Source organism: Tribolium castaneum, chromosome 6 (genome assembly GCF_031307605.1).
Source record: "Tribolium castaneum strain GA2 chromosome 6, icTriCast1.1, whole genome shotgun sequence".
NCBI classification, from domain to species: domain Eukaryota; kingdom Metazoa; phylum Arthropoda; class Insecta; order Coleoptera; family Tenebrionidae; genus Tribolium; species Tribolium castaneum.
This window is the reverse complement of record NC_087399.1, coordinates 827,572-841,843: the sequence shown is the minus strand read 5'-3', so window position 1 is coordinate 841,843 and position 14,272 is coordinate 827,572. Positions and strand designations below refer to the sequence as shown.

The 14,272-nt window shown below is 34.9% G+C and overlaps 2 protein-coding genes across 8 annotated transcripts in view; both read right to left on the bottom strand.

Annotated features, from left to right (window-relative positions):
* Positions 1–395: 395 nt before the first annotated feature.
* LOC661282 (cytochrome P450 9AB1) lies at positions 396–4,014 on the bottom strand. The gene is made up of 3 exons (XM_967453.5): positions 3,767–4,014; positions 1,370–1,865; positions 396–1,320 (listed from the first exon to the last, which is right to left on the bottom strand). Exons 1-3 carry the CDS (start codon positions 3,967–3,969, stop codon positions 427–429), a joined length of 1,593 nt encoding a protein of 530 aa, XP_972546.1. The 5' UTR covers positions 3,970–4,014; the 3' UTR covers positions 396–426.
* An 85-nt stretch (positions 4,015–4,099) lies between these two features.
* Positions 4,100–14,272, bottom strand: part of wake (wide awake) — a 73,713-nt gene continuing 63,540 nt past the window's right edge. For all 7 annotated transcript variants that reach the window (XM_015983013.2, XM_064357594.1, XM_064357595.1 and 4 more), the window contains 5 exons: positions 13,846–14,223; positions 11,738–11,954; positions 10,890–11,684; positions 7,723–8,881; positions 4,100–5,224 (listed from right to left, as the gene is read on the bottom strand). In XM_015983013.2, coding sequence (XP_015838499.2) covers positions 4,709–5,224; positions 7,723–8,881; positions 10,890–11,684; positions 11,738–11,954; positions 13,846–14,223 — 3,065 coding nt within the window. In that variant the 3' untranslated portion in view covers positions 4,100–4,708. The remainder of the gene's footprint in view (positions 5,225–7,722; positions 8,882–10,889; positions 11,685–11,737; positions 11,955–13,845; positions 14,224–14,272) is intronic.

Here is a 14,272-nt window from a genome sequence, read left to right as displayed (position 1 = left end):
ACCGATTTTTATGTACAGTCACGATCAAAAAGAATGACACCCCTACCAACCGGGCTAAAATCTTTAAGATCAAGTTAGATTACACAATATCCAGTTAGTTTATAAATTAGACAAACATACGCATTAACTATATCAGATCGAAAAGTTTTGTAGGTGTGGTCTTAAGGGTGCCATTCTTTTTGAACGTGACTGTAGGTACAGATGTAATTTAAAAATGGATTAAAGTAACGTAACAACGTAAATTATGCAATAACGGAACACCAAAAAAATATTTTAAGAAATCAAAAATAAAAAAAAACTATAAGTGATAGCAAAAATTTTGAAAGTACATCTAATTTTGATCTATTTCGTTAAACTAACGACTGGGGATGAGTAAGGGACAGAAAAAAACACAATAATTCCGAACCAACTTTATTGATTTCCCCCTTAAACCTTAACCCTTCGCTTGAACCCTAACCAGAACCCATCAGCCGACGACAGCGTGATTTGCTGCGGTATATACCTAATCGGAACCGCTGTTTTCTCCACCCTCACAATCTCAAAGTGCCTCAAAATCGAGAAAAACAAAACCTTAGTCTCCATAATCGCAAACCTCGTCCCAATGCAACTCCTGGGCCCAGCCCCAAAGGGCAAAAACGTATACGGCACTATTTTACCCTTATTTTCATCACTGAACCGTTCCGGATCAAACTTTTCCGGGTTCGGAAAGTACTTGGGATCCCTTAGAAGGGCATAAACCGGCACCAGAATCGTAGTACCCTTATCAACCCTCACCGGGTTTTCCCCGGGCAGCTTCGGCTCGATGACGTACTCCTTCGTGCAAACGCGGTCCAAACCGGCGGAAATCGGCCACTTTCGGAGGCTCTCGGTCAAAACCATGTCCAGGTACTTCATGCCCATTAGGCTCTCGTATGTTATGGAACCGCCGCAGGCGTCCAGAGTTTGGTCGATTTCCTGGATCAGGCGCTTCTGGATGTCGGGATTAAGGGCGAGTTCGTAGCTCAGGAAGCACATCATCGAGGAGACGGTTTCAAAACCGGCGAAAATGAAAACAAGGGCTTGGGAAGTTATGTCATCGTCAGTGATCTCCTTCTTGACTTTGCCACTTTTTCCAAGTTCTGATTCCTCGATTGTTGCAAAACCGGTGTCTTGACTGGGTTGGGTTTCTTCGTGTTTTAAGCCATGTTTGCGTGCTTCTAGCATTATGTTGATCATGTCAGGGCGGACTATACCGTGCTGGAGGCGACTTTTGATGTTACTTTTGACCAAGTTGCTAAAAAACTTGCTGCCTTTCTTCGGGAACAGACTTATGTTCAGGAACTACAAGAACAAGTTATTACTACTAGTAGTGACGTTCAATTATTTATACTTTTGCCACTGAAGGCATCAAAAAATAAAAAGTCCCAGCTACAATTTTCCAAAGTCCCGTAAAATCAGTCACAGCTTTGCTCATCAGATAGAACTCGTTTTGGGGCTCTCGTAGCGAGTCGCATTCGACCCCAAAGGCACTGCTGGCGATGACGTCGTTGGTGAAACGTGTGAAGATGTCCTTCATTTCGAAAACCATGAAGTTTTCGTTTTTGTCGAGGAAATAGCGAGCGAACTGTTCGCCGTTTTTCTGGACTAGAGTGAACATGTATTTGATTTTGCTGCTGGTGAAGGTAGGGCTAAGGGTTGTGCGCATTTCGCGCCACTTTTTGCCCTTCAAAGAGAAGAGGTTCTGGCTCCAGAGAGGGTCGTTCTCCTCCCAGATGAAGTGCTGGTGGTCGGTGAAATATTCAAAGTCTTTGACTATGATTTGTTTGATTAGGTCGAGGTCGCGGATAAAAAGGCTGGGGTTTGAGATGGTGTAATAGCCCACGTATCTGAAATGTGTGAGGTGATTAGGATAATGGAGCGAGTTAAAGTGGTGATTAAGCACGGGTTTATTGATAAACCAAAGTTAATTGTTCGTTAAGTTTGGAAAAAAAAATTACGAAACGTAGTCAAGGGTTCTAGACTCAAATAAATTTTTTCGCTCCTTTGTACAACTGTTCAGACCACAATAATTGTAACTTTCAACTTCTGGAAGGAAACGTTTCCTAAAATTTTAGAACGTAGGCAGGAAAAGTAAGGTGTTTAGTTTAGGCCCAGTTAAGACTAAAGCTGATTTTTTTTAAACATTCTGTGACAAATAAAAACGGTTAGTCTATGGTATTTAATTACCTCAGCATTTACTTACCTTTAATTAAAAAATAAACCAAATCTGCTTTGAACACAGTTATTGAATTTCTAGCGGAATAGATAAGCAGTAGACTTATAAAATCATCTTAAAATTAAATGTTTGTGTGTTTTTCTAAATGCTTATAGTTTTTATTAAGTTAAAGTGTTTTATCTATAATAGTTTAAGGTGTCTTATAGCGGTTTTTCTAACAGTTAGTTAGTTTTATTACCCAAAAACTTATAAAAATTGATGGAGAAAAAAAATAGAAAAAAAGAGAAGACAAAAAGTGAAAAAAAAAAAAAGAAAAAAAGTTGCAGTAAAAATTTAATTAAAATAAACTAGAAAAAGAAAGTAAAATAAACGGTGAATTAAAAATAAGGTAATAAAGAGAAGAAAAAACGAAAAAAAGTCATACATAAGAAAACAAAGTTACGAAAAAAATTCGCTTGAAATTTATTTAAATCAACAGATTATAATTACAAAAGTTCCAAACTAAAAAAAAATCGAAAAGAGTACAGATTTTACAAGAATTATAAATTTCAAAAGAAAGACACAAAAAACTAAATAAAGAAAAAATCAAAAAGAAAAGATGCAGTAAATGAAAGAAACAAACTATGATAGCAAGACGAAACTGAAAATGAATTCAAAACATGAAAGTTAATAAAAAAATATATAAAGAAAAAAAAAGAAGAATCAAAATAAATAAAAAAGTAAAAAAGTCATATGCAACGTTATAAAACAATAGATCATATTGAAAATGTAATTTTTCAACGTATTTTTAAAGATATGCAATGAAAAAAATAAAAAAATAAACTATAAACTATAAAATTTTACTATTTTAGCATAATTTTCAAAATGTAATTTTACGATAAAGTAAACATTCAAAATAAAAGATGTAAGTTTGAATTTATATAAATAATAAACGGTAAAAACTTATGTAATTTAATCACTTTCACGTTGATTTTTATAACTTATAACCATATAAAATCTAAAGTAAAATAAACAAATTGTGTAGACTTTTAAATTCATGTTCAAAATATATTCTACATAACTGTAAATAGAAAATATTCATTCAGCAGCCTTATTAATGCTGTTTGACTGATAATTACCAAATATGCATTTATTAAACATTAAAGACAAGGTGTTAGATTTTTTTTGGTTTTATTAGCAGTAAAACCAGTTATATGCAAAAAATTTGTTAAAAACAATTTAAAAAATCATTAATGCAGATTTTTTAAGAGTTTTTTCAAAAGTGTATTATTTCGGTATTTATGAAGGGCGTTAAAATTTTATAAGTTTCTTTGGAAATTTGGTGTTTTAACACTTTTTAAAAGAGATAGCAGACAAATATTTATTAAGCCGTAAGAATGAATAAAGTCTTGTGCTCCGAGAAATCTATTTCACCAAATTACCTATGCTTTTATCTTTATTACAGCATTCATACAACCTAAATCTTTTCGGGTTTTCAATTTTTTTAAGCATGTCTTTTAAAAGTAATAAATTAATAAAGGGTAATGAAATGTGGTAGAAATAATTTTTTTCGCTCGGTTGAAAACCCGCTACCTTCTGTTGGGGAACATTTCGTAGAACTTTTGTACGTAGTCTGGAAAAGTGATGGGATATTTGGTCTCAGCCCAGTTATCTGGTATCGTGACGCCCATATTCTTCTGCTTCAGTCCTCTCCTCTCCCAGTGCTTCTGAGTTCGATATAAAAAAATAAAGAACACAATGGGGGCGCCTAGCAAAAGCACAAAAAACCACCACATTTTTTCTCACGACTTGGTTTCTACTGGACGTGTTAATAGTGCAGTTTGGTTATATGCAGCATGGACGTGACGAATTTGCCTGATTGGGTTGGGACATGGGGAGATAATGGGTGTAATGACTATTTTTAGAATTTGTTAACATATTTATTTACTCTTCTATATTACACAACATTTCAAGACATTTTGTGCATTACAACAGTCATACAATGCATTGAAAAAATACCTTTCCTAGCCTAGCCACGTGTCTGAATTGTATTTACAAACATATTTTTTAATTGCACTGTATTTCAATAGACTTTCTCTATACACTTAGAAAATTACGTAACACAATAGAAGATTTGTACTAAAAAGTTCAGCGCGAAACGAACAAAACCGCCCAAGAAATCCATGAACACATAAACGCTATGATATGGACCTAGTGAATAAGATAGTAGCACATTTCTGGATAACACGCATTATATATTTGAAAATCTCTAAACTACCAACATTTAGCAGTTAATACTCGTCATTGGTGTTCATAATCCTCGAAAAACCCAAGAGATGAGCAACAGTCGGACGTCGGAACGAAATCTATTGCACAAAATTCGCAAAAATGGATGGAGAATTAGAAAATTTTGATATCAATCTTATCATCACAGTTCATACAACGTAATCAGGTTTCACTTAGGCAACAAACAACAATCATAAGATTTTGTGACCCTCGATAGCACCACGGAATTTATTAAAAAGTCCAACTCTCCTAAATAATAGCGCTGTGTTTGCTGCTGTGCTCCAACGCGGCCAGAACGTCGTGCTTCTGCCGCACGTACAACCTTCCCTTCTTCCAGGGATTTTGCAACTGGAGGGGTTTAAAGTCGTCCCGGAGGCAGCGCTCCCTGGCACCGATCACAGCAACAAGACAGAAGTTTTTCAATTTGTCTGCAGGGTAAATGGGGCCGTCTTTGCCCTTCAGTACCACGGCCATGTTCAATTGCTTCACCACCAGGTCCACGACTTCACGAGCTGTGGTTCGGGGAGTGACGTGGAGCTTGAGGGAGGTGCCACTAGCAAGGCCGGTCTCGTAAGCGGCGAACACCTGGAGGATGCCCGATTGGAGTTCTTTGGTACTGGTTGATGGTACTTTGAAAAGGGGGTCGGGGTCGGGCTTCACGGTGGTGGTACTCATGAGGTTGGAGAGGCTCTTCGAAAGGCCCGACTCCAGGTTGGGCTCCAGGTTGAGGTGCTTGGGGCGGTAGCGCTCCGATTTGGTACTTACCTACAATTTTTTTCGTTTTTTTTTTAATTAAAGGGAAAAAACAAAAAACAAAACAAGTGACGAGTTTTTACGAATTTGGACAAATAGTTTCGTCTACTACAACTGTATTTCAGAAACGGTAACGTTTATTTCAGAAAATGTTAGGGCAAAAAATTTTTTTTTTTTGAAAATTCTTTTCTGTACATTTTGGTGTCTTCTTAAATATTGGTACACTGAATTACATCTGTTCTTATCTCAAATACAACTGAAAAAAGGCAAATATGAATGACTTTCTTTTTGACTTTTTTCTGAAATACATATTACTAATCTGGATTTCAATTGACGTTATCAGAAAAATATCTGTTGAAAAATGTGTAGTTTGAAAAATTGACTACTTGACTGCTGTGTCTATGCAGACAAATAATGAGCAAAGTCTTTCTTTTCTTATTTTTTTTGAATTTTTTTTTACTTCTAAAAACGGTGACTCTGACAATTTTAAATATTTCTAAATCGGTTTTTGAGCATTTGATAGAGTCTTTAATGATTTAGGATTGTTAAAAACGTTTAAACACACATAACTAAATTTTTCGAAAAAATGTCCAAGTTTTATTCCAAGAATTAATTCTGATCTAATAGTTTTCAAGTTATACTAGATTTTGTTAAAGCTAAAAGAAAAACCAAAGTTTTTACAAATTTACAATTTTCAATTCTTTATTTAAATTATGTAAAAAATTTGCAAATCAACACGAATAAACGTAACATAAGAAAAAGTTTTAGAAACTTTAAGAAAAAATAACTTTTTTTTAAATTGAGAATTAAAAAAAAATACAATGGCTAGAAGGTATTAGCGAAGAGGATGATTCAGGGGACGAAGATTTTTTTGAAGAAAACGAAAATCCTAATGGTCCCGTTATTTTTATTATTTTTATTACTTTTTACTTTTATTTCTTTAACTTAGTTTTTAGTTCTTCCATCGTTTTACCCTGTATTTTTTTCTAATTTTTCAACTGCAGAATTGAAATCTCTGCTTTCAGATTTTGATAATCCAATATTTTAATAAGCAGACATGAGCAAGTTAAGCTTTTCTGTTTCAAATAACAAAATTTTTTAATGCTTATTTGCTAATTTGGTGTTTTTATGTAAAAACCGATTTTTGTGCTATTTTTATGATAATTATAATAATTTTCAAGTTTTTGAAGTTTTTATAGCTTTAATATTACCTAATAGTTTTCAAAAATTTATAATTTACCGAATTTTTCGTCATTTTGAAACGTCAAAAAATTTGAGAAGACGAAAAATTTGCCTACTGAAGTTCGGTCAAGTTCCCAAAATTTTCGTAACGAGCTCAGTACTCAACTGTAATAATTTAACTTAAAAAAGCACTAGTTTAAAAAATATTTTTGAAATAGAAAACATTTTCAGAGCAAAATCTTGTACCAAAAAAATGCCCGAGTAAGGTAAATACTTCGAAAAGTAAAGAAAATTTCGAAAATTTTTATTTTTATTTTATTTAAATTACCTGGTGATGTACTAATTAGTTTTTTAAATAAAAGTTTGTTTTTGTTAAACATTTGATAAATAAATTTGTATTAAATATGTAGCACTGAAATTTTCTTGAAAAAAGTTTTGAGGTATATTTTCAGTTTTTGAGCATTTTTTAAGCATATTTTGCCTAAATTTTAAGCTTATTGTAGCGCTTATTTCTGTTATTTTTGGGCTAAAAAGTCCAAACTCTTTCTAATTATGCCTTTGTCCTTCAAATTGTCGAATTTGGTTTTAATCTGATCCAAATTTCTGAAGCATCCATTTTTTTTCAATTTTACCTTGACTTACCTTTTCATAAAAATTAATTTTATCAGTCATCTTACATTATTGATAAAACATTTCTTCAAACAATAAAAGCACTTTGTCTTTAAAAAAATTTCTTCCACGATTACTTGTCTGCTTGATCTGTTTAACAGAAAATAGACACATTTTATCCAAAAAGTAGCACGAAAACGACTTGATTTATATTTTTAATGGTCCGTTTAATGTTAACAAACGTTTTAAAGCTTCCATTAAATTAAATGCCCATTAGTTAATGTTGCTTTAGCGGTGTATTTATGAAATCGGACTTAAACCCAATAAAAGTAATTTAATGGACGGGATAACATAACAAAGTAAAAACATAACGTAAAAATTTTCACTCAAGGGTACAGCGAATGCTAATACATATCGATCGAATTAATTCGCTTTCATCAAGTTCTAGTGAAACGACTTTTTTCTAATTTTGAACAGACTTAAGAAAAATTTAAGCCTTCTCTACAAAATACCCAAAATCTTTAAAAATGGCAAAGTTATCAGTTTAAAAAAAAAAATGGTGCCAACCCAAAAATTTTCAAAATATGGAGAGCAATCCAAAAACACGAAAAACCTAGCAAGGTTTAGGAACAGTTCACGTTTGATTAGATTTTTTTCACTTTTCATTTGTTGTTTTTTTAATTCCTTCCGCGACATTTCTTGTTTTTCTCTTCACTCACCTCTAGTATATTTTGCTTGACGTTGGTCATACTGCGCGACGGCACCATCTTGGGCCGACTTTTGATTTTATGCGGAGTCGAAGTGATGGGATTCCCCTCACTATCCGAACTTAAACTATGAAGACTATCCGACGTATTGGTCGTATTGATGGTGTTAACACTGATCATACTCCCGCCATACAGCGGTCGCACACTTAGCAGCGGACTAGTAGTTGCCGAAACACTCGAGATAGTACTAGCACGACACCGGTGACTCGAAGTCGTCGGAATCGCAAACAACATGTCCTCACTACGTGACGGCGGCAGCCTTTCGGTGAAAAAATCACTATTGTAACTGTCACTGTTTTTGCGCGACTCTGTATCACTGCAAGCACTCAAATACTGGGAGGACGCTTCGTTGGTGCTCAGATGTTGCTCGCTCTTGCTGAACTCGTTCATGAGCGAGTTGGGGGGGTTGATCATGGCGGTGGTGCTGCCGGGGCCGGGCCAGGAGCCCCGGCCTGGGGTGCTCTTGACCACCTTGCTGTCGCGCGGCGGGATCTGGAGGAGGCTGCGCTTGGGGCTCGAGCAGCCGATCTCCTTGTCCAGGATGTAGCGCATGGAGATGCCGCAGGTGATGCGGTCACGGGCGAACGTGATCACGTCCATTAGCCAGCGGACTGTCTTCCAGATCTGGTTCAGCTTGGACTGGAGGTCTTGCAACCTGGTTAAGCGCTCCTTGGCGATGGCCACCTCGCTGTTGGAGAAAGCTTCGCGGTGGAGGTGGTTGGCCGTGGCGGCGTCCAGCTCCAGGAGGCAGCTCAGTTTCGAGTACTTCTTGATGATGCTGTTCTGGTACGTGTTGAGGTGGATCATTTCGAAGACTTGGATCGGGAGGCTGAGCAAGTCGCCTCTTTGGAGGAGGATCTCCCTCTGGCCGGGGACGGAACAGGAGAATTCCGCCGAAGGACATACTACTATAAAACTGACTTCGTCGGTCAAATCTATTACTTCAGTGTCGTACAAGCGATGACTGCTTGCTTCTTCACTGCTAATGTCCATGTAGTTGAAGAGGCGTTTGGCGGCACTTGTCACCAGCTCGAGGAAGGTTCGTTGTTGTTCGGTGGCGTTGTCAGTCAAGTCGGGGAGGTGTTGTTGCTTCAAATATTCCCACTCGTCCCTGTTTTAATGATTGTATCAACGTTATTTCACGGAAACGTTCAAATGGTACTAGAGACTGGATTTTTAGGAAGTTAAAAAAAATGCCTTGTATTTGCAAATCTTTAGAAAAAGAGAAACACTAATACGTAGAAACATGGCATTCTGAATAAAAAATCAATACATTAAGAAAAGCTAAAAAAATAATAAAAAACAGTAAGATTAAAATTCTGTAGATCAAAGAACTCAAAAAAGTATAGAAATGCAAAGTAAAAACATTAAGAAATTGGAAAACTGAAATTATAAGACAGTGAAACAACGAAAAACTAGAAAAACTAGAAAATGAGAATGAAATACGGAAAATAAAGAAACTAAAAAGCTGAAATAATGAGAATAAACTTAAAAACTGTGTGATTGAAACACTAAGAAACTATGAGATTGAAAGACTGGAAGCCTGAGAACATAAAAAATAAGAAGTTTCTTAAAAGTTGAATAATTTGAAAAAGTGAAATGGAACACCCAATTTTTTGTGTTCGCTTCTCAAAGATTAGTAAATTGTTTAAATAAAACACAACTCATAAATTTTAAATGCCCAAGTCAATAACTAAAATGATATAAAGATTTTTGGCTTAATTTGGTACATTTTTGAGTTTTGTGAAAGAATCTTGCGAAACAATTGAGTTTTTGCTGAAAAACTTGCGAAATGTTTGAGTTTGAACACGAACTAATTGCGAGAATCAATTTTTATCAAAAACAAATCAATCCACAATTTATCCACGATTTTTGAACCCAAGTGTTATAGAAAACGTGATATTTTCTTAGAAAACTGCGAAATTCCAGGTGGTTTGGCCGCCATTTACAAAATAATCAAACAACAGTTTTTTGCTCAGTTTTAATCGTCTTATGATTCGTCCGCTTTACAGTTGGGAATGCAATCTCCCACCCTTAGCCAATGACAAACGCTTCAATCGCCTTGCAATTTTTTGTGCACCAGATAAACAAGTAGGAGATGATTTTTACATTTTTATTGGTCAATTACTCATTCGTAGGACAAATGAGACAACAGTCAAACCAGTTATAGGGCTGGTCTTTCTCACAGAACGGGATTTCGCCTTAGGTGCGAATAAAATGGTCGATTCTGCTTAATTTTTGAAATAATTTTGATTTTTTTGACAAAAACACAGTTTTAAATTTATTACACAAAAACTAAGAATCCTAGAAAAGTAGGACTTTCACACAACTAATTAAAATCTACACTTTCGGTTTGGAAAAATTAATAATTACAATTAAATAGTTAAAATAAATAAATTTTTAGAATCAAAATTAACAATTGGCGAACACTGCAATTTTGACACTTCTACGTAAATTATTTTTATTCCAAAATTTTTATAAAATATAAAAATTGTTTAAAATTAAATAATAATTTAATATATAGTGAGAGTATGCATATTTTCAAAAATTAAAAGTTCAAACATTGACAAAGAAACTTTAACGCTGAAAAACATAAACACAAAAAACTAAAAAATGTTAAGACTGAAATTCTGAAGAATTAAGCGACAGAAAAACTGAGAAACTCAAAAAAACTATAGAACTGGAAAAAAGAAACACTAATAAATTGCTGCTGAATAAAGAAAACAATAGACTAAGAGACTGAAAAACTAATAAACTAAAAATCTGGACTACAAGAAAACTAGAAAACAGTAGGAATAAAATTCTGTAGATCTGAGTGACCGAAAGAGTGAATTAAAAAACTATAAAACTGCAAACTGAGAACATTAATCAGATAAGATAGTAAGACCACAAAAAACTGAAAAATTGAAGAAATAAATAATATAAAATACTTCAGGAAAATTAATAAGCTAAAAAGCTGGAATAAACTAATAAATAACTATGAAACTGAAAAATTTGATATAATCATTTTTAGCTAAATACTAGTAAAAAAACTATTTCCTTAAAAAAAAACAAATTAATTTCGCCTTTTAAAAAAAGTTTCCTAAAACCCGGTCTCTAGTCATAAAAAAAACACTTACGCAGAAACATGCGGATTGTCCCTAATCTTGCAATGCGGCAACATATTGGGCGACTTTGCCGAAACCACAACCTGGATCAAGTCCACCGAACTCTGCATCTTCAAATAGGCCAGATACAGGCCTTTGGTGAGCTTCAAACTGGACACTTGGTGGTAATTGATCTGTTCCTGTATGGAGGCCATCAGAACCTCCGAAATGCTATGGTCGTCCCCAAGCACCATCTTCTTGAAGACTTTATTCATCGGCAACCACCTCGAATTCAAAACCGACACACTTTTGGGCGTTTTCACGTAATTGACGGTGCTCAGGACCACGGTTCCTTGCGAGTCCCGCAACGGCCGGTAGTACAGCTGGCCCAGGTCCTGCAGACAGAGCGAGGACTGCATCTGGAGGACAGCTGATAGGAGTTTGGTCCGGAAATGTATGGCTGAAGAGGCGTTCTTCTCCATGTCGCTACGCAGTGACTTGGTGTCGTCCCAACTGCACGAGACCTTCATCAGCCAGTGGAGGTCGGTGTGGATGCAGCTGGGGAAGGTCTCGTCGATTTCTATCACAGGCAAAAAGTCTTCGTTGGTCACCAGGACCTTGTCCTCGTGGTAGAGGATGCACGCAAGGTAGATGCCACGACGGAGGTTCTTCTGGAACTTGCTGGCGGCGGTGAAAAGTTGCTTGATGGTGGTCTTCTTGCGCTGGGTGCGGCGTTGGGGGTTGGGGGTTTCGAGGATTTCGCTGCCGGGGCGCACCTGGCGCACCTCCTCCATGAGGTGCTCCAGCTGGCGAAGTCTACCATCAAACCTACGATTTTTCGTAGTAATGGTGAACTGGGACTGGGGGGCTCGGAACTGTACCTGGATTTTTTGTTGTCAACTTCGCGCCAACTGGACGGTACGACCGATGATGGGGTCGAAGTTAGAAAGGTACCATAGCCTTTCAGGTTACCGCAAGCCGCCCTAAAGTAGTACCGTCTACCCTGTGTCAGTTCTATGGTACAAGAGGTCTTGGACATGTCCAAAAGTTCTTTCTCGCCGGAAATTATGCTAAAGTCGGGGCGGGTTGACCATTGGACTGAAAGCCAAACACATTATACAGGGGGTTTCGTCTAAACCCCATATTAGGAGTTTTAGGAGTTCTAATAATGATAGTCGTCTGTTTTTTTTTATTAATTAATTTTTATTTTTTACTGCATTTTTGGATTACTCAAGTTATTTTAGTAGTTTTCGAAATATTAAGGGTTTTTTTAATTTTTTTTTTAAAAAATCGGTAAATGCCATTTTAACGATTTTGGAAGTTTTTTTCATTGAAAAATAGGGTTTAGATATTTTTTTTGTTGTGTAAATTTTTTTAACATAAACATATCTTTTCATTTAAGATAAAAAAGTTGACAGCGACTTCTGGTATAAAAAAGTGCCACCTTGTTGAAAATATTTTTATTCAGATAAACATCACTATAAGAACATTCAATACTTCTAATTTGGAGTTTAGACAGAACATCCTGTATATTTTTAATTATTTACTTATTTTTTTATCAATTATTGATTTATATGACTTAAAAGTAATCTTTTTTTGGTCTACAATAAACAAAAATAAATAAATAAATTCTACAATAACATAAAAAACACCAAAAAAAATACTGAAGATTTGACCTGTTTTTGAAAAAAAGTTAAAAAAATCTAGATATACTGTAATACACTTATATAACTTAAAACAACAAACAAGAAGAGAATTGAGATTAAAAAATTAAAAACATAACAAATTATCACACAAGTATAAAGAACTAGGAATGAAACATTTGTTACAATATAAAGAATTTTGAATTTATCTCTCAAGTTCTTAAAGCACAAATACGGTCAACATTTATGAGAAATTCTAAACTACATTAACATTAAAATTAACTAAAAAACACCAATTTCACTGCTTTCAATAAATGAAATAAATGTCAATTTTTTTAACAGTATTTTCTCCTCTAAATAACTGCATGTCTTCTTGTTAAAGCTCATAATTTGTGAAGGTGTCTTTGAGATAATTTCTCGATTAAAATTTAATAAAACTGGCAGAATTTTGAAGTTTTGTTGTCGTTAATTAAAAGAAAATGTAAATGTAAAGTCAAAGGTTTTTGAAAATTGTATTCATAGTTTTTTTTAATTTGTAATTTTTCACTTTTCGTCTGACAATTAGTCAGGTTTTCGTCTAGTTTACAGTGCAACAACCAGCCAATATTATACAGGGTGAGTCAATAGTGGGTTACTCCTGACATGTCCTAACATGCAACCAAAAATACTAATTGCACTGACCACTTGGAACTTCGTTTAATTTTTAAAAACACTAATTGAATAAACACTGTTTTTTTATTTTCTAAATAATAATAATCCATAAAAAATTAAACAAAACAATGTAATCATGAATTAAATTTAATTTTTTTAACGATTACCGACCTGGATCATCTGGAATTGGTATTATTGGTTGCATATTTATAAAATTTCAGAAATAATCCACTATTGACTCACCCTGTAGTTTCAGTAGATTTTGCAAAAACTTTCGGCACCTTAAATAATAATCTTCTTTAAAAAAAATAGCTTCATAAAGCTATGAAAACAATTTAAAAAACAATATTAACTATTGTAATAATAAAATTAATAAACTTTCTTGAAAAAACAAAAATTCTAGAACTTACCTTTGGTGTAAAAAACACAATTTTTATTATCTAGGTGTCTCTATAACTTCAACTTTTACTTTTAATTCTGTTACACTTAACATAACAATCTTAATCTGTTTAACAACGAAACTATGTAAAGAAATTTTTGAAAACAAATGCTGAATAATTTATTTGAAAGTTAGTTTTTGTCCATTTCTTCCTATTTTCTTTTTTTTTTTTCAAAAGTTTACTCTTTTTTTTCTCTGTACTGTCTTTTATTATATATATTTATTTAGTCTTTAAATATTACTGTAAAAAACCTACCTTTAAATTTGGTCGTGATGGGCGAATCGTTCGTTGTTGGCTCCTGCAGTCTCATTGCAACCGACGAAAGGGACGTTATATCCAGGGCAACGAGCGACGGGGGGTCAGGGGGCCTGGCTTGGGCAAAGCCCAGAACCAGTCTTTTGAGCGTTTTAGCTCTGCGCCCCCACGCAATCGCCTGCTTATCATTATCACCTCCTGCACAGCCCGTCATGGCTGATGTAGGATACGCATTTCCTATGATACTAGAAAAGGAAGCTCTGGTGTTAAGTGGGGCCCCACAAGGCTCTTCCAGTAGCCCCCCGAGCTCCTGGAGCCGCATTTCGGCCTCTCCGAGCAGTTGTTTGAGGTGAGAACCCAACTTGTCGGGGTTTGAAACTGGTAGAATTATTGGTAATTTTTTGGATCAATTTAAGTTTTTTTTTTA